The sequence below is a fragment of the Neopsephotus bourkii genome, unplaced genomic scaffold, assembly GCF_033783945.1.
Source record: "Neopsephotus bourkii isolate Nb327-2 ecotype Australia unplaced genomic scaffold, CSIRO-AGI_Nbou_v1 NB_1358, whole genome shotgun sequence".
Lineage (NCBI taxonomy): Eukaryota > Metazoa > Chordata > Aves > Psittaciformes > Psittacidae > Neopsephotus > Neopsephotus bourkii.
In genome coordinates this window covers 3687010-3706758 of record NW_026901837.1, presented here as the reverse complement: position 1 = coordinate 3706758, position 19749 = coordinate 3687010, and the positions used below count along the sequence as shown (strand labels likewise).

The window sequence follows — 19749 nt, the reverse complement described above, 5'->3', positions numbered from 1 at the left end:
ACAAGGCTGCTGAGATGGGAAAGTAAACAGAAACATAAAAACTTTGTGCAGCTACATGACAGCATGAACGGACACGGAAAGACTCAAGCTCAGCTTTAGAGAGTTGGTCTAAAGTGTGTAAGCTCCATCTTCACTCATAAGGGCCTAACTTTCAAAGAGTACTCGCTAAGGAACAGAACTGTCTTGTTAATCAGCCAAAAAATCCCAAATCAACAAAATTGCACAAAACAATGAACCCACTTCCTTCCATCCACACAATTTGAGATCCTTTGCATACCATCGATTGAAGCGCCTTATCTTCTATGCTGCTGTCAATTAAGGTAATTATTCCTTTGCTATTGCTTATCCTTGATAAGCAGCCACTAGAGTTATAGTAAACAATATAGGGTAACTCAAAAGTGTAATTGAAGACTGATCCATGGGATAAAAATGTGTAATTAATTTCTTTCCATTATGTGCTTAAAAAGACAGAAGATAGGGATTGCGAAGGATTTGTTTCTCCTGCTTCCAACTTGCATTAGTTTTGTATGAAGTGCAAGAGAATGGGTTTATCTGAACACTGGTACACAACTGCAAATTAAAATACGAAATAGCAAGAAACATGTTATATGGACATGCTAGACAGAAGAATTAAAGATAACCAGACTTTTTATAAAAAGATTTATTAAAAATAAGTTCTTTAAAGAGGAAAAGGTATGACCCACCTATATACATTAAACTGGCAAATCCTTTATGGGGCTTATAATACAATGTATTCCAAACTGAACTAGCAATATTACATCTTTTTTTTAAACATGTCATGCTTATTGGAACATAAAAGCATATGGGAAGAGAAAAAACAAACACTTAATACACAACCATTACAAGCAAACTCTTGATTCAAATCAATGACTACTTGCAAAGATGAAACTCGGTGATCAGCATGATGCTATTGGTAAAGGCAGGCAGAAATAAGAGTTCATGAATAGTCTTCAGTGGATACAGTTTATCTGACAGCTGCTAGCTTCCAATTAGTTCTTCATTTGTATTGCGAGTTAAAAGATCTTAGCAAATGGGCTTGTGTTCTATAAATGTAGAAGTACTGGGGACAACAAAATGCCACCCAAAACCAGATAAAGAAATGCAGAATTTCCAGCTCTATTGCAGTAGGTATCAAAGATTACTTCTTAGGAAGCAAGTTACACAATTGCTCATTTTCTCTTCTAACTCCCCCCATCTCTGGCAGTCAGAACCACAAAAATAGTTTGCCTTAAAATTATTTTATTTTACAAGAGAGTTTTGCATAAACAGTGACATGACAACACTTGGTTCCACATGCTTCAGGTGACCTCAGCTTCTCATACCCAGAGGTCATACTGAGAAGTAAATCCTTTCAGTTGTGTCTTTAGAAGATTTCCCATTTTTTAGTGCATACATACAGCTAGCTGAGAACTGCAGTATTACAAACTCCTACTCATCCTTACAGAATTTGTTCTAATCTCAGATGTATACAGGACTTAAATCCTGAGATCTCTGTAGCATCCTCTTTAGTCCCATAGTTTAATAAGACCATCCCAGCCGCACGTAATGACTTTAGATGTTTCGTGTGGATGCCACACTGCACCGATACAGACTTTATCATGTGCTTTTAATCTGCTGTAGAGTTTTGTTGTCTTCCAATCCCAGATGTTAAGTTTTCCATCTGCATCTCCAGATATCACATAGCTGTATTAACAAGATTGAAATAAAAGCTGTATCATCATATAATATGCTCATATCATAATACTTTTATATTGAGCAACGGAAAAGGGCTTCACCCAGTGAGCTTCCCGTGTGACAGCCTGCAAACATATCTACCAAAGAATTAGCATTCATCCTGTGTTCTAATGCGCATAAATCCTGCAGAAGGCGATTCATCAACTGCAAGGTAAATGTGCTAAGGAATGCGATTATACCGTATATTGTGTTACTGGAGCTAAAGAGAATACATCAGCAAGAGAGAGAGTGCTGAAGTTTCTCTAAAATTTATAGATGATTCTACTTTTTCCTGCAGTGTTGCTGAGGCTATTCTCCAGTTTTTATAGTAACACATACTTTATGCATGTATAGTGTATGCAATGTACGAGCATACTACTGAGCAAAGAGGAGGAAAAATATAGTTCTTTGAACAATAAATGAGGATAACCACACCAGGCTTGCAAATTGGCAACACTGGGCAAGTCCAAATCCCAGGTATTTTAGACAAGTGCTTACTGTGGGAACAGACCCTATGCTACAGACCACACACAACAAGAGCTAGATGCACAGGAGGGTTATGGCTTGCTACACCAGGGCTAGTCTCTGAATGGTTTAACAGCAATGTAAATCATCTTTGCAGAATGGGGGAATCAGGAGTACATGGACTGTTACCTAAATTTTGCTCAGAGTAACCACTGAGTATAACTTAGTGTGATCAAATGACAGATTAAATGTTCCGTTCTGCTGCTTGGCTAGAGAACTCTCTCTGATGCCGAGTTAATGTGATGGCTGTGCACCAATGAATACTGCAGAGGATTCAAAAAGAAATTTAGTGTCTGTACTAGCAAGTTTTAAGATGAAGCTTATTCTCTCAAAAAACCAAACTTACCTCATGTCAGGTGAAAAATCCACTTGACAAGCATAGCCAGCTACCATGTGACCTTTGAAAATTTTCTTTTTGTTTAATCTGAACCTGTTCTGAGCTCCAAAAATCAGAATTTGGTTATCCATCGACTGGCAAGCCAACCATTTCCCTATAAATACAATAAAGAAAGGTGCTATCAGAGTGCTGCATTACAAAAAACAGACTTAACTGGAACATTTGAAGAGATTCTTATAACTTTTCTTGCACTATCTTAATCCAGATGTTCATCATTATGTAACAGGGTTCAAGGTAGCAGCTGATATTTCTTCTACCTGGTACAACTGTCAAGAGACAAAACCTTACATTTGACAGGATTTGAGACACCTATTCTACAAAATGCACTCAGGACTCTAGATAAGCTCTGGCTGTTACAAGAACGTGCTGCATCAACCCCACTGACTTACTGATAACTTTTTAAGCTACTAAATTTACTGGCGCACGTAACCAAGTAATTCAGATGAGGGGGGAAAAAAGCCCATTTAGCTGCAATCTATCTGATTACCTGTCTTGTGGATAGTCTGTCACCTCTTTCTTTAGAGAAAAAACAGGTCTAGGGTAGACAGAGGAGTTTTTAAATCGTTACATTTTTGCAACTATTTAGTATTCTCTGCCCCAACAGAATGCAATTTAATAAAGATACTTCAGTGAAAGAGAAAAACCCAGGCTTTTCTTCTTAAGTCTACCTCATTTTGCATCTTGGCAGTGCATTAACTCCTGCCTGAGAATCCAATGAAGATAATGTGTTACAGAACACCACAGAACAGAGATTTCTGTCCTGAATTCAGCAAATAGTCACTGTCTTTACAGAGTCTTATACAAACAGGGATAACGTAAAATGTGCTGACTTGACTGTAAATCTGATCACACTTACAGCTACTAGCTTGGAATTTGAGGATTTGTGCAGTCTCCCAAAGAAACAAATCAAATGTATACTGCAAGCATGTTATTCTCCTACTTCTTAAAAAGTCTGTTTCCTCCATCACTCAGGAGGAAAAATTTAATTGATAAGATTCTTAAATCAGTGCCCATAAGTAGAAAATTTCCACATATGTAAGATTTTCAGTTGACTTTTCTTTAAAGGACTCAGTTCCTTTATTGACACTAAAATGATGCATGACAGGTATGGCACAATCTGTAGCTTAACTATTCCTACATAACTTGTTTTGTGTGATACTGGACTATTGTAGTAAAGATAGTTACTTAATGTAACAGTTAACTAATGTGTTAGTTAAGGTGATGTCTTGAGCTGAAAAGATGACTACTTCATTCCCAACATCATTTACTGTCTCATCTCAGAATCAGATACACAAATGATAGCCAGACAGAACTGGAAAAAGAATGAAAAATCCAGTATTTCAATAGGGAAGAAGGATATGAACTGAACAATTGGGTTAGAATACAGCAAGTTGTGCAGAAACAGGGGTTGAAAAAGGCCAGCTTGGGAAGCTCATACTTTTAAACACAGCTCTCTCTCCAGAATCTTCCTTTTTATATTAGAAACTCGCTTCTATTGTTAAGAATAAAATATCTATGCTGGAAAGCCATACAATTTGATGCTGACAGCTGACTGAAAATGTTAGCTCTACAACAAGTTGATCAGTCACTACTTGGCATAATGGGACTGTTAACTGTAAATCTGGCAACACTTTAATAATGTTGACACTAAAGCAATTTAATTTTGGCCAAAACAAAGACTGTCCTGTTAGAAGGATTTTCACTGACTACTGGAAGCTCTAAACCTTTATTCTCCTTCAGTCTGCTTCTAATTGAAGAACATAAACATCAGCGAAACATTAACATCGAGAAACACTGAGGTTAATTCGGTATTTCTCTTCTGCAAGAGTTGTTTTGGGCTATATTCAGAACAGAGAAGAATAGCATTACCAGGATCATGTACAACATCAGTTTCTGCTTTAACTGTGGCACCACAAGGACTGCTGAACTTCCTTAGTACTTTCAAGCCATTGTCAGTTCCCACCATAGTTTCTCTTAGTATTTTAAATATAGCGAAGAGCATATTGAGCTCTATGAAGAGTCCTTTTGCCCTGTTTGGATGAAGGTCTAAATTTAAACAGATACATTTATCCTGATATAACTCTAATTTTTGACATAATTTTTATTCTTAAGACTTTTAAATCAAACCCAGATCCAGTCCAATTTTGGAATAAATGCACACACTGGTTCAGAATGGGTCATGTGGGGTGAGAGGGGGACACAACACAGCAACATCATGGAGATATAATCAGTAAGACATGTCTATGTAAACGATGCCTAAGAAGGCAGTAAAGTTTTAACTTACCATTTGGAGACAAAGTCACAGCTGGCATTGAATGCATACTTGGCTCAGCAATATATTTGAAGTCTACAGGAATGTCCCTGGAAAAGGAAGAAGTATGTTTTATGAAGACATGGAGATATTCCAAGGGGCTGCCTCCAGTCAGCTGATTTACTCAGCCACTGAGCCATGCAGAGTGCATCATGGTGTCCAAAGGATGAATGTGTAAAAGCTCAAAAATATTAGGAATGCCCACCTAGACAGCTCCAGTTGCAAAGCCACCTACAGGATAAACTTTAGAGAGTGAATTTACCTCCATCAAATAACCCCAAGTGCAAAGCAATCATAATTCCAATTGTTAAAGAGTAAAACTGCAACACAAAGATACTCTATTGCCTCCAGTTTAACTGCAGCTCTTACAAAATTCTTATACAGATAACAAGAATAGACTGATAAATGCAGGTATTTTACTGGAATGTCTTATTTTCTGGAATGTCTTATATCTTTTAATTGTCAGTCCCTGCAAATGCCCTTTTCATCCTGATCTCCCAAAAAAGATTGCTAACCAATTCTGAATGTTCACAAACCTGAACCGTGAACTCCCTGGTCTCAACAGCATACAGGACTATGCCAATGCACATTAAGAACATACACTGTCCTATACAAGACTTAAGGAAAAAAGAAGTACAGTCTAATCCTTACTCAACAGAAATGTAATTTGGTTTTGACTATATAAATTGAATTACTAACGGTCATGCATACTCACAGTATTCCTCATACCCTACACACTAGAAGACTGGTAAGGAGGGAAGGCATGCACATGTGTTTTTCATTAAGCAAAATAATTCTCCAGCAGAAAATAGATTTTATTAATGTATTTAGCATAAAGCATTTAAAACGTTCTGTAGCAACATTAATTAATACAAAGGGTTTATGACTGGTTTATGACTTCATTGTTTAATTGACACAAATAGAAGAGCTGCTGGGACACTATTGGAGCAGAGCGTGGGTGGCTGTTCTGTACTAGCTGACCGAGCCTTGCTGGATGGCAATATGGTTGACATTAGCAAGGCAATTACAGTTCTGTTTTATTATAGAGTAAGTGATTTCCTGTCACCTTGTGTTAAGCAACATGCACACGGGCAACAGGGTGAGAAGCTGCTCTGTTGTCAGGAAACAACACAAATGTTCCTGTGAGTTAGATGGTAAAATCATTTACCCCCCAGAATAAGAAGGTCAATCCACTTAACACAATCTGTAGATATGAACATACGCAAGGATAACTGGCTTCCAAACAGGCAGGCCTAAGACTACTGGTGGACAGTAAAACTGTAAAGGAGTAACAAAGTCCACGTAATCTCTAAGGCTGACCAACAGAAACTGCACCCCACCCTACCCTTTTGCATCAACACTCAAAACAGCTTCAAACCCCACCTGCAGCACAACACAAAGTCATCACTGCGGTAAGGACAGATCCTGATCAGCTCCCACTACCCAACACTCCCTCAAGCCCACTGGTCATCTGGAGTCCTCAATGCCAAGGTAAAAGCAACCCCACTTTAGGCCTCATTAAAAAAAAGCCTCATCACAGAAGATGCATCTCCAATGCCAAGTTGTATTGCTACAAGAAATTTAAATGCAGCACAGGTTGTCCTGCCTTCTATTCCTTTGCAGATGAGGGCACGCAGGCTCATCTACAGGATTTATTCACGACAAGTCTGCTTCATGTTGAAGCATACCAGACACACTTAGGACAGCTGCAAGATACACTGCATTAAGTTATTAGAATAAAGAAATACACTTACATTTCACGTTTTTTTCCCAGTCTAATTTCTAAATAAGTAGTATCAGCCTGCTGCCTCAAGAAAAAGCTAAACCAAAAAAATCATCAAGAAAGATGCTGTCATGGCTTCCTGACCTCGAAACTCATGTGATATACAGCTTGTTCAAATACTTAAAGATCTTCAGGTTCCCACTTCACAGCATTTCAAAGGCTGAAAAGTTTTAAATATCAAAAGTAATACCTGCTAGATAAGATTTAGAAATGTGATACTCTGGGGTTCTAATACAACTTCTTCCCTAACCAGCAGAGCAAAAAATCCTTTTAAAGAAAGAAGTATTTGTGTGTGTGTGTGACCAAACCAAACCAAAACCCCAAACCCAACCAAACCCAATTTTAGGATCTACACATCATGAAGAACTCTCTCAAAGGGTACAGTCTCTTTACTGAGAATGGTGGAGAAAAGGCCTGCTGATGGGTATAGCTTTACAGAGATAAGCCTCAACCTGTTAGGATAATAACTAAGCTACCACAGTATAGTTCTTGCTTTGCTAGTTCACTTGAAGGTGAAAGGAAATAAAAGTCTCCAAGGTGAATTGCCCACATCATTTCACTGCTTTTCCAAATAGGATCAGATGCACATGAAGCAAAGACAAACTAATATCTTGCTTTTCCAAAAGAACACTGCATATGATACCCATGCCAAGTTTAATATCCCTGCTGTAACAATACAATCACAGGAAATAGGAAAGCAGGTAAGTTTAAAAGTACTCCCGTTAAGATTCCTAAAGAAACCATTTAATCTGCAAGAGTCTGTGCTATACTCGCAGTCTGAATGTTCAGCAACCAACCAGCTGCAACTGAGATCTATGCATAGGATGAACTCTTGGGGAAAGGAGGTTTGAATTCTCAGCAGAGAAGTTCCTCACTGTGATGAAGGCTGACACGGCACCCCATTACTAGCTCTGGCCAAGTCAAGGAGCTTACAAAACATACTACAAAATTCCTCTAGACCATTGAAAGTAAGCAATTAGACCAGCTTTAATTACTGGCTTTTAAAGCCATACTCACATCATATTAACTTCTGCTTTGTTTCTGTAAGATACTAAAGAAATATTGTGCTGGAAAACATATGAACAAACATACAAAAAAGTATGTTTTAGTAACCAAATCACCCTAAGTTGCAAATTATTTTCCTTACCAACTTAGGAAAAAATGATTTGAGAAATAATTTTCCACAGAAGTGGAAGTGTATAGTGTGTAGTGAATATATTAACTTAGCTTTAAAGCATTATAAAACCTTGGATCTTAAAATTAGTGAAATATATACTATTTATGATAATACATATATCATGGTAGGTTGTAGAAAAAGTTTTTGAAGTCACGCTTACGGAGAAAGCATTACATTTGCTTTTTCTAAAACAAGAAAAAAACAACCAATGACTGTTTTATGCCATATTGCCAACAGTTGATTTCCCTGTTATCTGAACAAGGAAGCATACAACAAGTTCAGTATGTATTTTTTCTTCAGAGGGAAAAACCTTCTGATACTGGGACAATCAGGTTGTGATATTCCCATGCCAGAACCTTTTTGCCTTTCCTGCTCTTCCCCACAGAGTGACTAAATCCACCCACTTCACTATTTATTTCAGCCATCAACACAAAGCTCACAAAACAAGGGCAATCCAATCTCAAGGAAATAAGAGATTTGTGCAAGTGAGATCATCCTCCCACTCACTAGAGAGGAGGCATTCCTCAGAAGATATGCTACTGCAAAGATTTTTCTTTAAAGAGCTCAGTAAATGTATGGGTCTAATTATGAAGTATAGAACAGAGGCTCTCTTGGAGTGACATATGGTGACAACATTACATGTCTAGCCTAAGCCTGGGTTCCCAGACTTTGGTCATTACCACTGCTGGTACTGGCAATGATAGCAGCTGATCACAGACATGCTGAGGGTTTTTGCTGGCTGCTTGGGTAACATTCAAATGTCACAGATTTTTTTGTCTCTTTTGTCTAGGTTTGCCACAGAGCTGTCAATCTAGTGTCCGTATTGCATAACAGCTTTGCATGTGTGAGCAGCAAAAGAAACTGATACCTAAAGATATGGAATTATTTCAGAGAGAAATGTGAAATCCTAGAGGAATCTTACAAGTCTGATAATCTTAGTACCTAAAAACTTGTGAAAAACATTTCAGTTTGGAGAGATCTGCTTCCTCCTCAGGTATATTAAGAATTGGAAGTCATTTAAAATTATAGGTTTTATGAGTTTTTCTTTGACAGACTCTCCCTTCTCTGTCGTCTATTTTATTCACACTATGAGTATCAATGGTTGCCAACCCCCCTGAAATTAAGCTACTTTGATTAATGTATTTAGCAGAAAACACATGCAAGATGTCCTGTATCAACATTAATTAATACAAAGGGGTTATGATTATTATATTAATAATAATATTAATGCTAAACTACTCATTTAATAGATGGGCTAAGTATTATATGATACTATGCATATCCAAGTTCAAAGCATTCAAAACTGACACACATACACAAACGTAAGACTGCAGGTTAATTTAAGACCTAATACTCAAGGAAAGGAGAGAGAACAGAGATCACTATTAAAGTGCAATGTGCTTCAGGATGACAGGATGTCTTATGCTTTCTTTGGGGGAGGAGGAAATCTGGGAAGCATCTCAAGCATTAAGCCAGCTCTTCCTCAACTAGCTAGAACTGGGTACACTCCAGTGTTCCACGTGCTATGCGCTCTTTTAAAAATAAACTCTTGTCTCAGTTTGCTCATAATACACTTTAAGTTAAAATTTAAAAACTTAAACTTACCATTCCCAGACTCTTAAACTCTTGTCATCAGATGTACTCACAAACCTTCTATTTTCATCCACAAACACAATGGTGTTGACAGCTCCCAAATGCCTATCATATTCCTGCACAATCTCACCACTTCGAATATCCCACTACAAATAAAAGAGTCAGAATAAGACCTTTATTTTTTACTAAATATCAAATTTTAGAGTAAGAGATAGTACACAGACATACCTGCACAATTTTCTTATCTGACATTCCTGCAACAAAGAGATTTTGTTTATCTTCATCAGGATTGAACTTGACACAATAAGGAACCTTCCTGTTTGTGAATCTTGAAATACACTGCCCTGCAACAGAAGAACCATTCACAGTGCATTAGGGTGGAAGTTCTATGGGCTGATTAGTTTTTGCAGATATTGATGAAAACCATTTATTTTACTTTTACTAACATCATAAAATACTTGTTTCATAGCCTTGGAGAAGATTAGAGAGTAGAATTTACCCTGCTCTTTGATTAGACCTTCTTTTACATGTTTGTATTAATGCAACCTGCACAACCACATACACATATAAACTGTCCCCTACATTTACTACAGCTTTCTAAAAATATAACTGCACAGTACCCTGTATGTCATCAGGACACATCAAAACTATTAGGACCAGTCAGGACATCACAAGCTGACCAGTCTTTGCAAAGCATCACCCTCCTTACCATCAGTGGTCTTCTCAACAAGAGACAAAAATTGGGGAAGAATTCCTCAATCCTAAACTTAGAAAAGGGTAACAGTAATCCAACTGCAAAACAAACCACTGACCTCCTCCTCTCATAGTCTCAGCCATAAATACCCTAATTACATGTTATCTGTAACTTGCAGGAGCCTCTTTTTTCAGGTGTCTAAATGACTGAGTTCAGACTGGAGAATCTAACTTACACCTTCCTGTCTCCTGTGTAAGACTAGCAGCACTGCTAACCAAGAAAGCTAATGTTCCTTTTAAACATGGAAGTTTCCTGTCTTAGGAACAGACTTAGGGTTAAAAAGAATACTGACAAAAACCTATCCTGTATCTTTTTAGCTTAAGAAACTGCTGGAGCAGAATGCTACAGAGCATCTCCCAGACAGTTCTGTGAGAGCATCAGGCCTACCCTCCACCTCCCTATACCAGCAGTTTATCTTATTTGGAGTGCTCTTCAAGTTCAGGTTAACCAAAAGACCAAGTGAAAGAATTCTTTTAAATTAAGCATATTAAAGTATGATTTTATTACTAACTAGCATGTTTATATCTACAGGTATAAAAAGGTATAAAGTTAATTGATCTGGTAAAACTTTGTCTTTCTGTTGAAAACTGTTCTAGCACTACAAATAACTATCAGACTTCTCAAATACAAAAGGTATATGAAATACAGCTATATAGGTAGTGTCAACTGCACCATTACACATAACAAAACGTTTAGAGGAAAAAAAAAAAGAAAAGACTATTCATCCTGTAATACAAGCCTGAACACTGAACTACAAGATGACATTAAGGACAACTGGAAACAACATGACTGACAATATATCAGTATATTTACTATTAATTAAACATAGTGCCAAACAACAGTTTGTAAGCCTACCTGTTTCAGTGTCCCAGAGTTTAAGGTAGCGGTCATAAGCAGCACTAAGAAACCGAGTGCCAGCATTATTAAAACAGATGTCTCTAACAGCTTTGCTATGTCCTACAAGGCAGAAAAAAATGCATTGATAAACTATCTATTCATGCCTAGAATTAATGTTTTTGTTTCTTTAAAAATGTTACGCATGTTAAATACTCCAGTCTTTAACAATTCGGAGAAAACAAGAAAATCACTCAGTGAAGTTATTCATGAGCACTAGTAAAGAAAAAAAAAAAACCCAAGTAAAAGAAAGAGTAACTCCTAAAGAATAATGAAAATAAACCCCCCCAAATCCTCACACCTCTAAAGCACTGGAGATAGAAACAACAGCACTGCACAGAACCAAGCACTATGAATCATTCATAAATTGATTTACAATCAATCTTTGGCTTCTAAGATTGTTCGAGTCACAGTTAAGAGCTGCAAGAGGAATTTGAAACACTGTAATAATTGTCAACATATAACGAAAAACAGGAAAGAAACACTAAAGAAGATACATTTAAAAGAGGAACATTTATAATTAGAAAACAAGTACAAAATATGGGAAATATCAGATCAGAAAATTAATAGTGCTTTCATCTGGTGTTAACCTTGTTATCCCTCAACGCCAATTGTTTCATGTGACCACTGCATTAGACTTGTAGGAGACCTCTTTAGTTACAATATTGGCACAGTAACTTAAATACAGCAAAATAGCAGGTTAATCTGGTTTATAATAAGGACCTTTTGAGAAAAGCAGTCAAACTGTTCAGGAAGAGTAGTCTATTGAGAGATAACCTTTTTTGAGCCATCATTTTCATCACGCTGCTGTCATCAGAAACATTAGGTGAAAAAAAGACTTCTTTGTTATTACTCAACATATATTCACTCAGTGTTCTAGAAATGTTCCCATTTCAAAAGGGGAATCAGTTGCTTTTGTTCTGTATTCAAGGCTGCTAAGAAGTTTGTATTTCTGTCTCTCTAGGATATCTGCTTTAAAAAGCACTGGTTACATGAACAAAGACAGCACCTGAACCTAAAAAAAAATAAATTCCCATGCTTTCTGCACAGAAGAAATGACCTATTTGAGATGGGATCATCAGACCATGAGACGCCCTCACTGCATAAATACAGAGAGCTGCTGTTCTCAACATGAAGTTGGGGCAATTCAATTTCAAGATTTTGCCTTTGAAAAGGAGTTTTGCATAAAGTGCTGATGACTGCAGCACACTAATGTTTTGGTTTGAGGGTCATAAGATGTTCTACATGAACATTAAATTATATGGAATAATGACAAAGGCTCATTAAAAACTTGCACCTTTTTCAATTCTTATTGCCAAGATCATACTGAATACTACATGCTGGATGCCTACAAGTCCTCTCTGTGATAAATTAATACGCAAACCTAAATCATAGCCTTCCATGAAGTTGTTTTAAATGAAAAAAAATCAGTTAAGAAAAGACTATTACCAATAAATGTTCGTAGACATCTTCGATCTCCATATACTTCCCACAGCTTGGAAAAATAAAAGGGATGGGGAGAGAAGATGTCAGTTGTTAAACAATAATGATATTGTGCAAACATACATGGCGACATGTAATTAAGAAATTAATTTCAAACATATGACACCTACTGATTAATCACAACTATCACCACCCAGAAATTCACACAAACGCTCTGTCACCTTCTTGTTAGCAAAGCACCCTTAAACTAACTAAAACCCCCATACCATATTCCAACTTCAAAGCTCTAAGGTTTTACTAGTAGAAATAAAACCAAAAAATATCACCAGCTTTCTAATATGATGCATGATGGCCTAAAATGAGAACAGTTCAAGACCACAAATGCTTCAATAAAGAGAAACCTTTTGCCAGCTGTAAAACTAGGCTCCATAGAAAACAAATTATTATAACAACAAAGGCAATAACCTGAGGAACCTGCAACCTTCTAAATGCTATTACTAAATGATTAACACTGTTCTAACACCAACAGTCTTGTACACTTTTCCATCTTTGCTCAAACAAATTTGCACTTGAAAAATCAAGTCAGAAAACCAAAAATAACACAAATGAAAGATATTTGGTAGAAGCACTAAATGCACTGTCTGTATTCTGTGATAGTATTGTATATATAAAAAAATATATATTACCAGTAAAATAACTTACCTTAATTTTGCAATCCATAGAGCAAGACAACAGTATATGCCCAGAGAGAGGGAACAATCTAACTGCACTGACACCCTGTAAATAGACATAATTTAGCAGTAAGTGGGGCATCTAGATGTTTCCTCTGTTCACCTTCCCTCTTTTCTAAGGAAAAAGCTTACCCTCATAAAATACACAGATACTGTACCTTGAAAAGAAATAACCTGCCCACGTTCCATTTTGGAAACAGCAATGCATTTTGAACAATTGTTATTGACAAGTTGATTCATTTCAACAGCTGCGTACATATACCCTTTTACAACACTCACACTCCTACTGTGTGTGACACAGCAAAGAAATCCAACCTGTGGGTTTAGGGTGACTGTTTCTGTATAACAAGCCTTTTCAGGTGGGGCAGGTGAGGAATTTTTCCACAAAAAGTTTCTGGGGAGCTCCATTTCTTACACATACTACCAATGGCTTGTACCCAATGAACTCAGATTCCCTGAGCACAGCAGATTCCCACTTACCTATTTCAGATACTCCTTCCAGAGAAAACCCAAAGAACAACTCATTGTTTCATGTCCTTCTTTCCATTTCATGTCAATTACTCTATTCATATTCTACCCAGTTCCTCCCACCCCTGTTTGGAGTTGGGTGCTTTATCCTCCCTGTCATTGTCTCCTTATATTGTCCAGTTTTCTAGGGTTGTCAGCCCATCTTTCATCTGCTTCTCACATCAGTAATGTCATTCATCTCAGGAAAAAGCTGTTTTATGCACCAGTCTGCTTTAATAGGATAATAGGCAGAGGCGTAACTAGAGCTTTGTGGAGGAAATGTTATTCTGGCAAACACTGATAGTTGCAGCTACAAGCTTTATGATGCAGCAATCATTTAAAAAAAAAAAAGTTTAAAGCTGTGACTCAAGTAAAAAGGGGTAAAAACTGAAAGTGTTCCCTGTGTCCTTCTTTCTTTTTTCCATCTTTCCAATATCATTAAGGTGCTGCCCGTTGCCAGATAGCATATTCCTTCAAGCAACACTGAAAATTAGAGACAGAAGCAGCAGCAAATCCAGTATAAACTTTACAAACCTGAACCGTGGAAGGCTCCTTTAATACCAAAATATGTACATACTTATGGGCTCTTGCACAAGAAGAAACTGTAGATGTTAAATCGTATCAAAGAAAAGTCTCAACCAGGCACACCTTTCAAAAGTAGTAGCTTTTTGGGTAATAGTATTTGGGAAACTTGCTGATGCACCATAAGCACAAAACCATTATAACTTTTGATAAGTTTGATATGAAATGGCCCTTAATGACTTTAACTATATTAAAAAAAAACCCCAACCAAAACAAAAAAAGGCATCTTTAGGGATCTCTAGAATTAGTCTTACTCTTATTCATGTGGTAGTTTAGGAAGTAATTCCACATCCCACAGAAGTCACTGAATAATACTTGTCCCTTTAAGGGAGATCAGGAAGCCACTATGCTAATGAAAAGGTGTATGCAAGTAAATAACTGCATTTAAGCAAACACCTTGTCTGAGTATGTAGTGCAACCAATTACATGCATAACATAGTAAAGACAAAAATATCCCTTCCTTTTACTGACACTTCAGTTTTACAAAAGTTACGAGCTTCAGACACAAAGTGAAGCGTGTTTTTTATGATTCACACTCACAAACATGACTTCCTACCTTTGTATGTCCAGACCACACGTGGATTTGTTTCTTTGGAAGATAGCACTTTTCAGGTGGCATTGTAGAACGGAGATTAACTCCAACATCTTGAGGGACATGAAGGTATGATCTCCCCTGGTAGTCATACATTTCCTTAACTGAAAAGGTAAACACAGAACTCTGAGAATCCAAGACCCTGTACTGTAAAAGGTTATAGTCTTCGAAAGGCTCAACAGCCACTCAAAATTAAGGTTTTTCTGAACATAGCGGATCTGCTGTGAAGTGGGAGGGAAAGGAGGTAGGAGAAGAAAAATTCACTCCAGAGGACACAGATGGAGAATCTTATTTGGCATCAGTTAAGCTCAAATTAAATCATTTCAGCAAAGTCTGCTTGGAATCTGATAATCTGGACATGAAGACAGTCTCTCCCCACACACACGTGACTCTTCATCAAACAGCAAAAAAGTGCCCAACACAAGGGCTGCTTACACTAACTCTACATGGATTCAAACGTGCAACTCCAACCCTGGCATTTGCTTGCAACTCACATTCCAGCCAGCTCTGTGCCGTGTCAGTCATGTCAACAGAATGACTAATCAGAGTAAAAAAAAGGATACATTTGGCCAGTGTGAATCAATATTGGTCAGCAGTAGCCAACAGCTGCTCTTTAACTAGATTGAAGAAGTGATTAGACAATCAAGACATGCAAGGATGCACTATGCTCGGAAATGGGTACTTGAGAGTAGACGTGCTGGACAGCCATGACATTAAGCTCTGCACTGATTTAATTTCTCCCTTTCTGGAATATTGTTATGGCAGTTTCAGTTGTACAAGTGACCTCCTGCACAGTATCAATGCTTACATATTTCTGCAATATTTGTTTTTGAGAAGACTAAAGTTTATCTTAGAGGGTCTTTCACTGCGAAACTTCAGGTAAAGGCCATTAAAAAGCTGGATTAAAAAAAATAATTATTCTACAGGAGCTCAGTGGCTAAAATTTTAGGTTTGTTAAGATGATCACAATTCAATAAAAATTGTCATGATCTGCTACTAAAGAATGAAGTACTAATGCCAGCCACTTCTTCAATGCATGTAAGAAAGGATACTCCAACTTGTGTATGTGAGCCTGCCTGTAGAAAGTGGTAAACAAAGAGATATTGTGTTTACCACCTATCTATGCCAAGCAATATAAGGCTGGACTGTTTTACATGCACAGAGTTGAAGTAACAGTTTCCCCAAAATCACTAAGTTTACTTACTACACCATTTTATTTGAAGGTACCACTATAAATACCGATGCTATAGGCTTCCATAGGATAATTATTTGACACACAATTATTTATAGTATAGCAAGAACATTTACATTAAAAACTGAGGAACTATGAAGTCCAAGCAATTTTCTAAATTGTTTGTAAGCCATAACCCAAAGTACAACCTGCTGATGAAAATACTGGCATTCAGAACTGCAGTAATTCTGAAGCTGAAACTAAGCCAAACTCATAACTTTAAAATGCTTGCTCTGTAAAACAGCAAAGGGATGTGCACGTCTAGTAACATTAAAAGTAAATAAATAAAATCAGTGCCCTGAAAGATGACATTTCTAGACTGCTTTTCACAGTATGAAGTGGAATTAGTCCAAGTTTATCTCTTTCCCTGTCCTTTACACTTACACCTGTGAGTGCTGTTATCTCCAACACAAGAGACACGAAGGTGTCTCAGCAAAAATGCTGAGGCTGTCTGCCTTCGTTGCTAATTAACACAGCAGGCAAGAAAACACTGTGAACAAGATGAGGAGAACAGACAGGAAGATGGCACTACCATGTAATATAGTCTTCTCCTCTCCAGGTTTATCATCTTCTATTTTTCCTCTCTTCTGCCTCTTAGCTGTTATTTCATCCAACTCTTTCTGTTCTTCCTGGAAAAATAAACCATGATTTTTAAAAAATTCAGTGTCCAGAATCACATCACAAAATCCAGAGTTGTACTGCTGTTTATTTACTATTTAAGAATACATTTGTTTGCTAAATGATACTAGAAATATTTCTAAACATCAGTAAAGAGAATACCTTTCTCAAAACCAGAATAGTTTGAAAAGAATATTATCTTTTTATTCATATACTACAGCTAAGCATCACTGTCTGAACACGGATGTGTGTTGGAGGGTTGTGTGTGTGTGGGTGTGTGTATGTTACTGGGGGGTTCTTTTGTTTGGCTGGGTTTTTAAACAAGTTTAACTTTCAGTTCTTTTCAAGCTGCTTCTGTATATATAAACCTCTTTCAATCACTCTACACACAATGCACACATACAATGCCCTTTATTTCCAACCAGTCTTGCAAATAATATAATACAAAATATTTGGATTAGCTTATTTGGATATATAACTTGAGATGTATATCATCCTAAAGCATAGGATGGGTAAACCACTGCAATGTACTAACAATCTGTAGCTATTGTGTTAAAATAGTACTTACTTCTGATGGTTTGGCTACTTCTTTTTCATCAACATACTTTGCCCATGGTCCCAGAAAACCATCAATGTTGGATGCATCATTCTCCTTGAATTTCTTCCTTTTTTCAATTTTTCTTTGTCCTGTTTCAAACACTGTTAAACCTGAAGAAGGAAATAATACATTGGCTGGCTGCTAACACAGAATACAACATCACAAGTCACACCATAATCAGTTTAAAAGAAAAAGCCACCACCACCACTCTTTCCAATATGCACATCAGAATGGAAAAAGCATTTGCCTAAAACTGGCGAAAGCATTGCTAACTTTTCTAACTATGAACACTGCCAACTGGACAATAACAGAGGAACCACTTAAACTGCTTTTTATGGTTTGTTAGACAATGCAACCATCCATGTACCCATGCATTTTTTAACACTGAGTCTGCAGACATCAATTTTCATACTTGAAATAGGGCAGTGTTTGAAAGTAGAGTCCCAGCAATTGGCTTCTGATCCCCCTCATCCCTTTACCATTTAGCAGCCTTCAAATGGCTTTTCTTTTCCAAATAACCCAACAGCTTAACTCTGCTAAGTAGAGATAACATGCAGTTTCCAGCAGGGGTGCTAGAGGTTGTATACAGCAATCAGTTTGCTGAGTAGCACAGTTAAGATGATTAGCTGCATACAGGTATCCTAATAAAGACATATGACAGTATTAGCTAAGACAGAACATAAGAAGACCAAAAAACTGTTTCAAATATACAGATCAGTTCTATTTATGCAATGGCACATGCCAGGTTCCAACTGCAAATACTAATTTGAGATTTGACATGACAGCCTGAAATATCTGCTCCTTCAAGAAAGCAAAGCACTCCCATATCTCTCTTCCCTTTTGACATTACAACACATCTTTTTTTTATTGCACCTTTGGATATGCATAAGTCTCCCATAATTCCTTCCTCTGCTAATACCACTTCCATTTCTCAGTAAAAAAAAATAAATTGAAACAGTAATCAGCTGCAAGTCATTATATGAGATTCGGAACTAATTACCTTGATTTTTCTCAGCTTCTTCTACAGAACCAATATATTTAGTAGCAACTTCAGGGTTATCTATGGAGGGATCTAATGCATAACCTAGAACAAGAAGAGAGATAAAATACTGTTATTTCAAGCTTTTTAATTTTGTACAACCTTTAATACTTTGACCCTGCCCCTCAGATTTTTTTCTTGTTGACTCTCAAGGAGTTAGAGATGAGGAAGGGTTGATACTTTCAAATCCCATCCACTTTTTACTCAGCCTGAGTATTAAGATTAACACAAAGTATTATCACAAAGCCCTAAGTATGCGCTGCTGCCAGAATGCTTCCATTTGTATAAGAGAGAAGCAAATAAATATAATAGGCAACAGTTAACATAAGACACAAAGGGAGGGTTGTCACAGGAAGCAAGATCACCGAATATTTCTAGTGGGAAGGGTTCCCTGGAGGCCCCTGGCCCAATGTCCTGCTACGACCGAGGTCAACACTGAATTCAGACCAGTTTGCTGTAATACAAACTTTACTAGTTTTTTAAAATGCCGTAGCAGCCTCTTCTTGTAGTAACGTGGCATAAGGAAGAGACCAGCTCAAAATCTTATGTTGAGACGTGACTTTAAACAGATGCTGCTTTAGTTCAGTGCCCTGTTCCTTGGTTTTCAAAGCCAGTCAGTCACACTGAAACCAACCCATTGCTGGTGCACGCCCAGAGCTGTTCGGCCTCAGCAGTAACCTCTAGCCCTGCAGCCTCCTGCTCTGCCCAATACCTCTGCTGGGTCAAAGAGAATGCTACTTGTGTCTGTCAAGCCTGGGGATGGCAGCAGCTGGAAGGAAGAGGACACAGGGGAAAAATGAAAGAAATTAAGTTTTCTAGGGCTTTGTGCATATTCTGTCTCCCCCAGCTGAAATTACTTCATCCTCTTCCTGCCAGAGTTGGGAAAGCTTGTTCCTTCAACTTGCTTTAACTAACATGGATGGTATCAGAAGCAGCAGCAATTGCATTTAATTTTTAAGAAAATCAAGTATTTTTAATCAAGTATTTATTATCATTTCCTGATTACAGCTACTGAGTCTCATAAAAATCCTAAACCAACCAACCAATCAAAAAAAAAAACAACCATCAACATGAAAACCCTGCTGAATTCACTCTTTAAATAATTTATAAAATGTACCATCATTTCATAGATACTCAGGATATTTTTATACTGAGGTTCTCATTTTAATATGCGTATCTCACAGTTTTTCTCCATTTCTAGAGCGGATAGCAGGATCTTACAAGAATAAGACAGATGAAT

General features: G+C 37.3%; 1 protein-coding gene across 1 annotated transcript in view; it reads right to left on the bottom strand.

Moving 5' to 3' along the window:
* Positions 1-646: 646 nt before the first annotated feature.
* The window catches only part of CDC40 (cell division cycle 40), a 37354-nt gene continuing 18251 nt past the window's right edge, over positions 647-19749 (bottom strand). The window contains exons 4-15 of the mRNA XM_061366814.1: positions 18471-18554; positions 17441-17580; positions 16787-16883; positions 14988-15127; positions 13314-13388; positions 12618-12663; positions 11130-11231; positions 9749-9864; positions 9533-9666; positions 4941-5017; positions 2606-2750; positions 647-1704 (exon numbers count right to left, since the gene is read on the bottom strand). Of these exons, the coding sequence (XP_061222798.1) occupies positions 1527-1704; positions 2606-2750; positions 4941-5017; positions 9533-9666; positions 9749-9864; positions 11130-11231; positions 12618-12663; positions 13314-13388; positions 14988-15127; positions 16787-16883; positions 17441-17580; positions 18471-18554 (1334 nt within the window). The 3' untranslated portion in view covers positions 647-1526. The remainder of the gene's footprint in view (positions 1705-2605; positions 2751-4940; positions 5018-9532; positions 9667-9748; positions 9865-11129; positions 11232-12617; positions 12664-13313; positions 13389-14987; positions 15128-16786; positions 16884-17440; positions 17581-18470; positions 18555-19749) is intronic.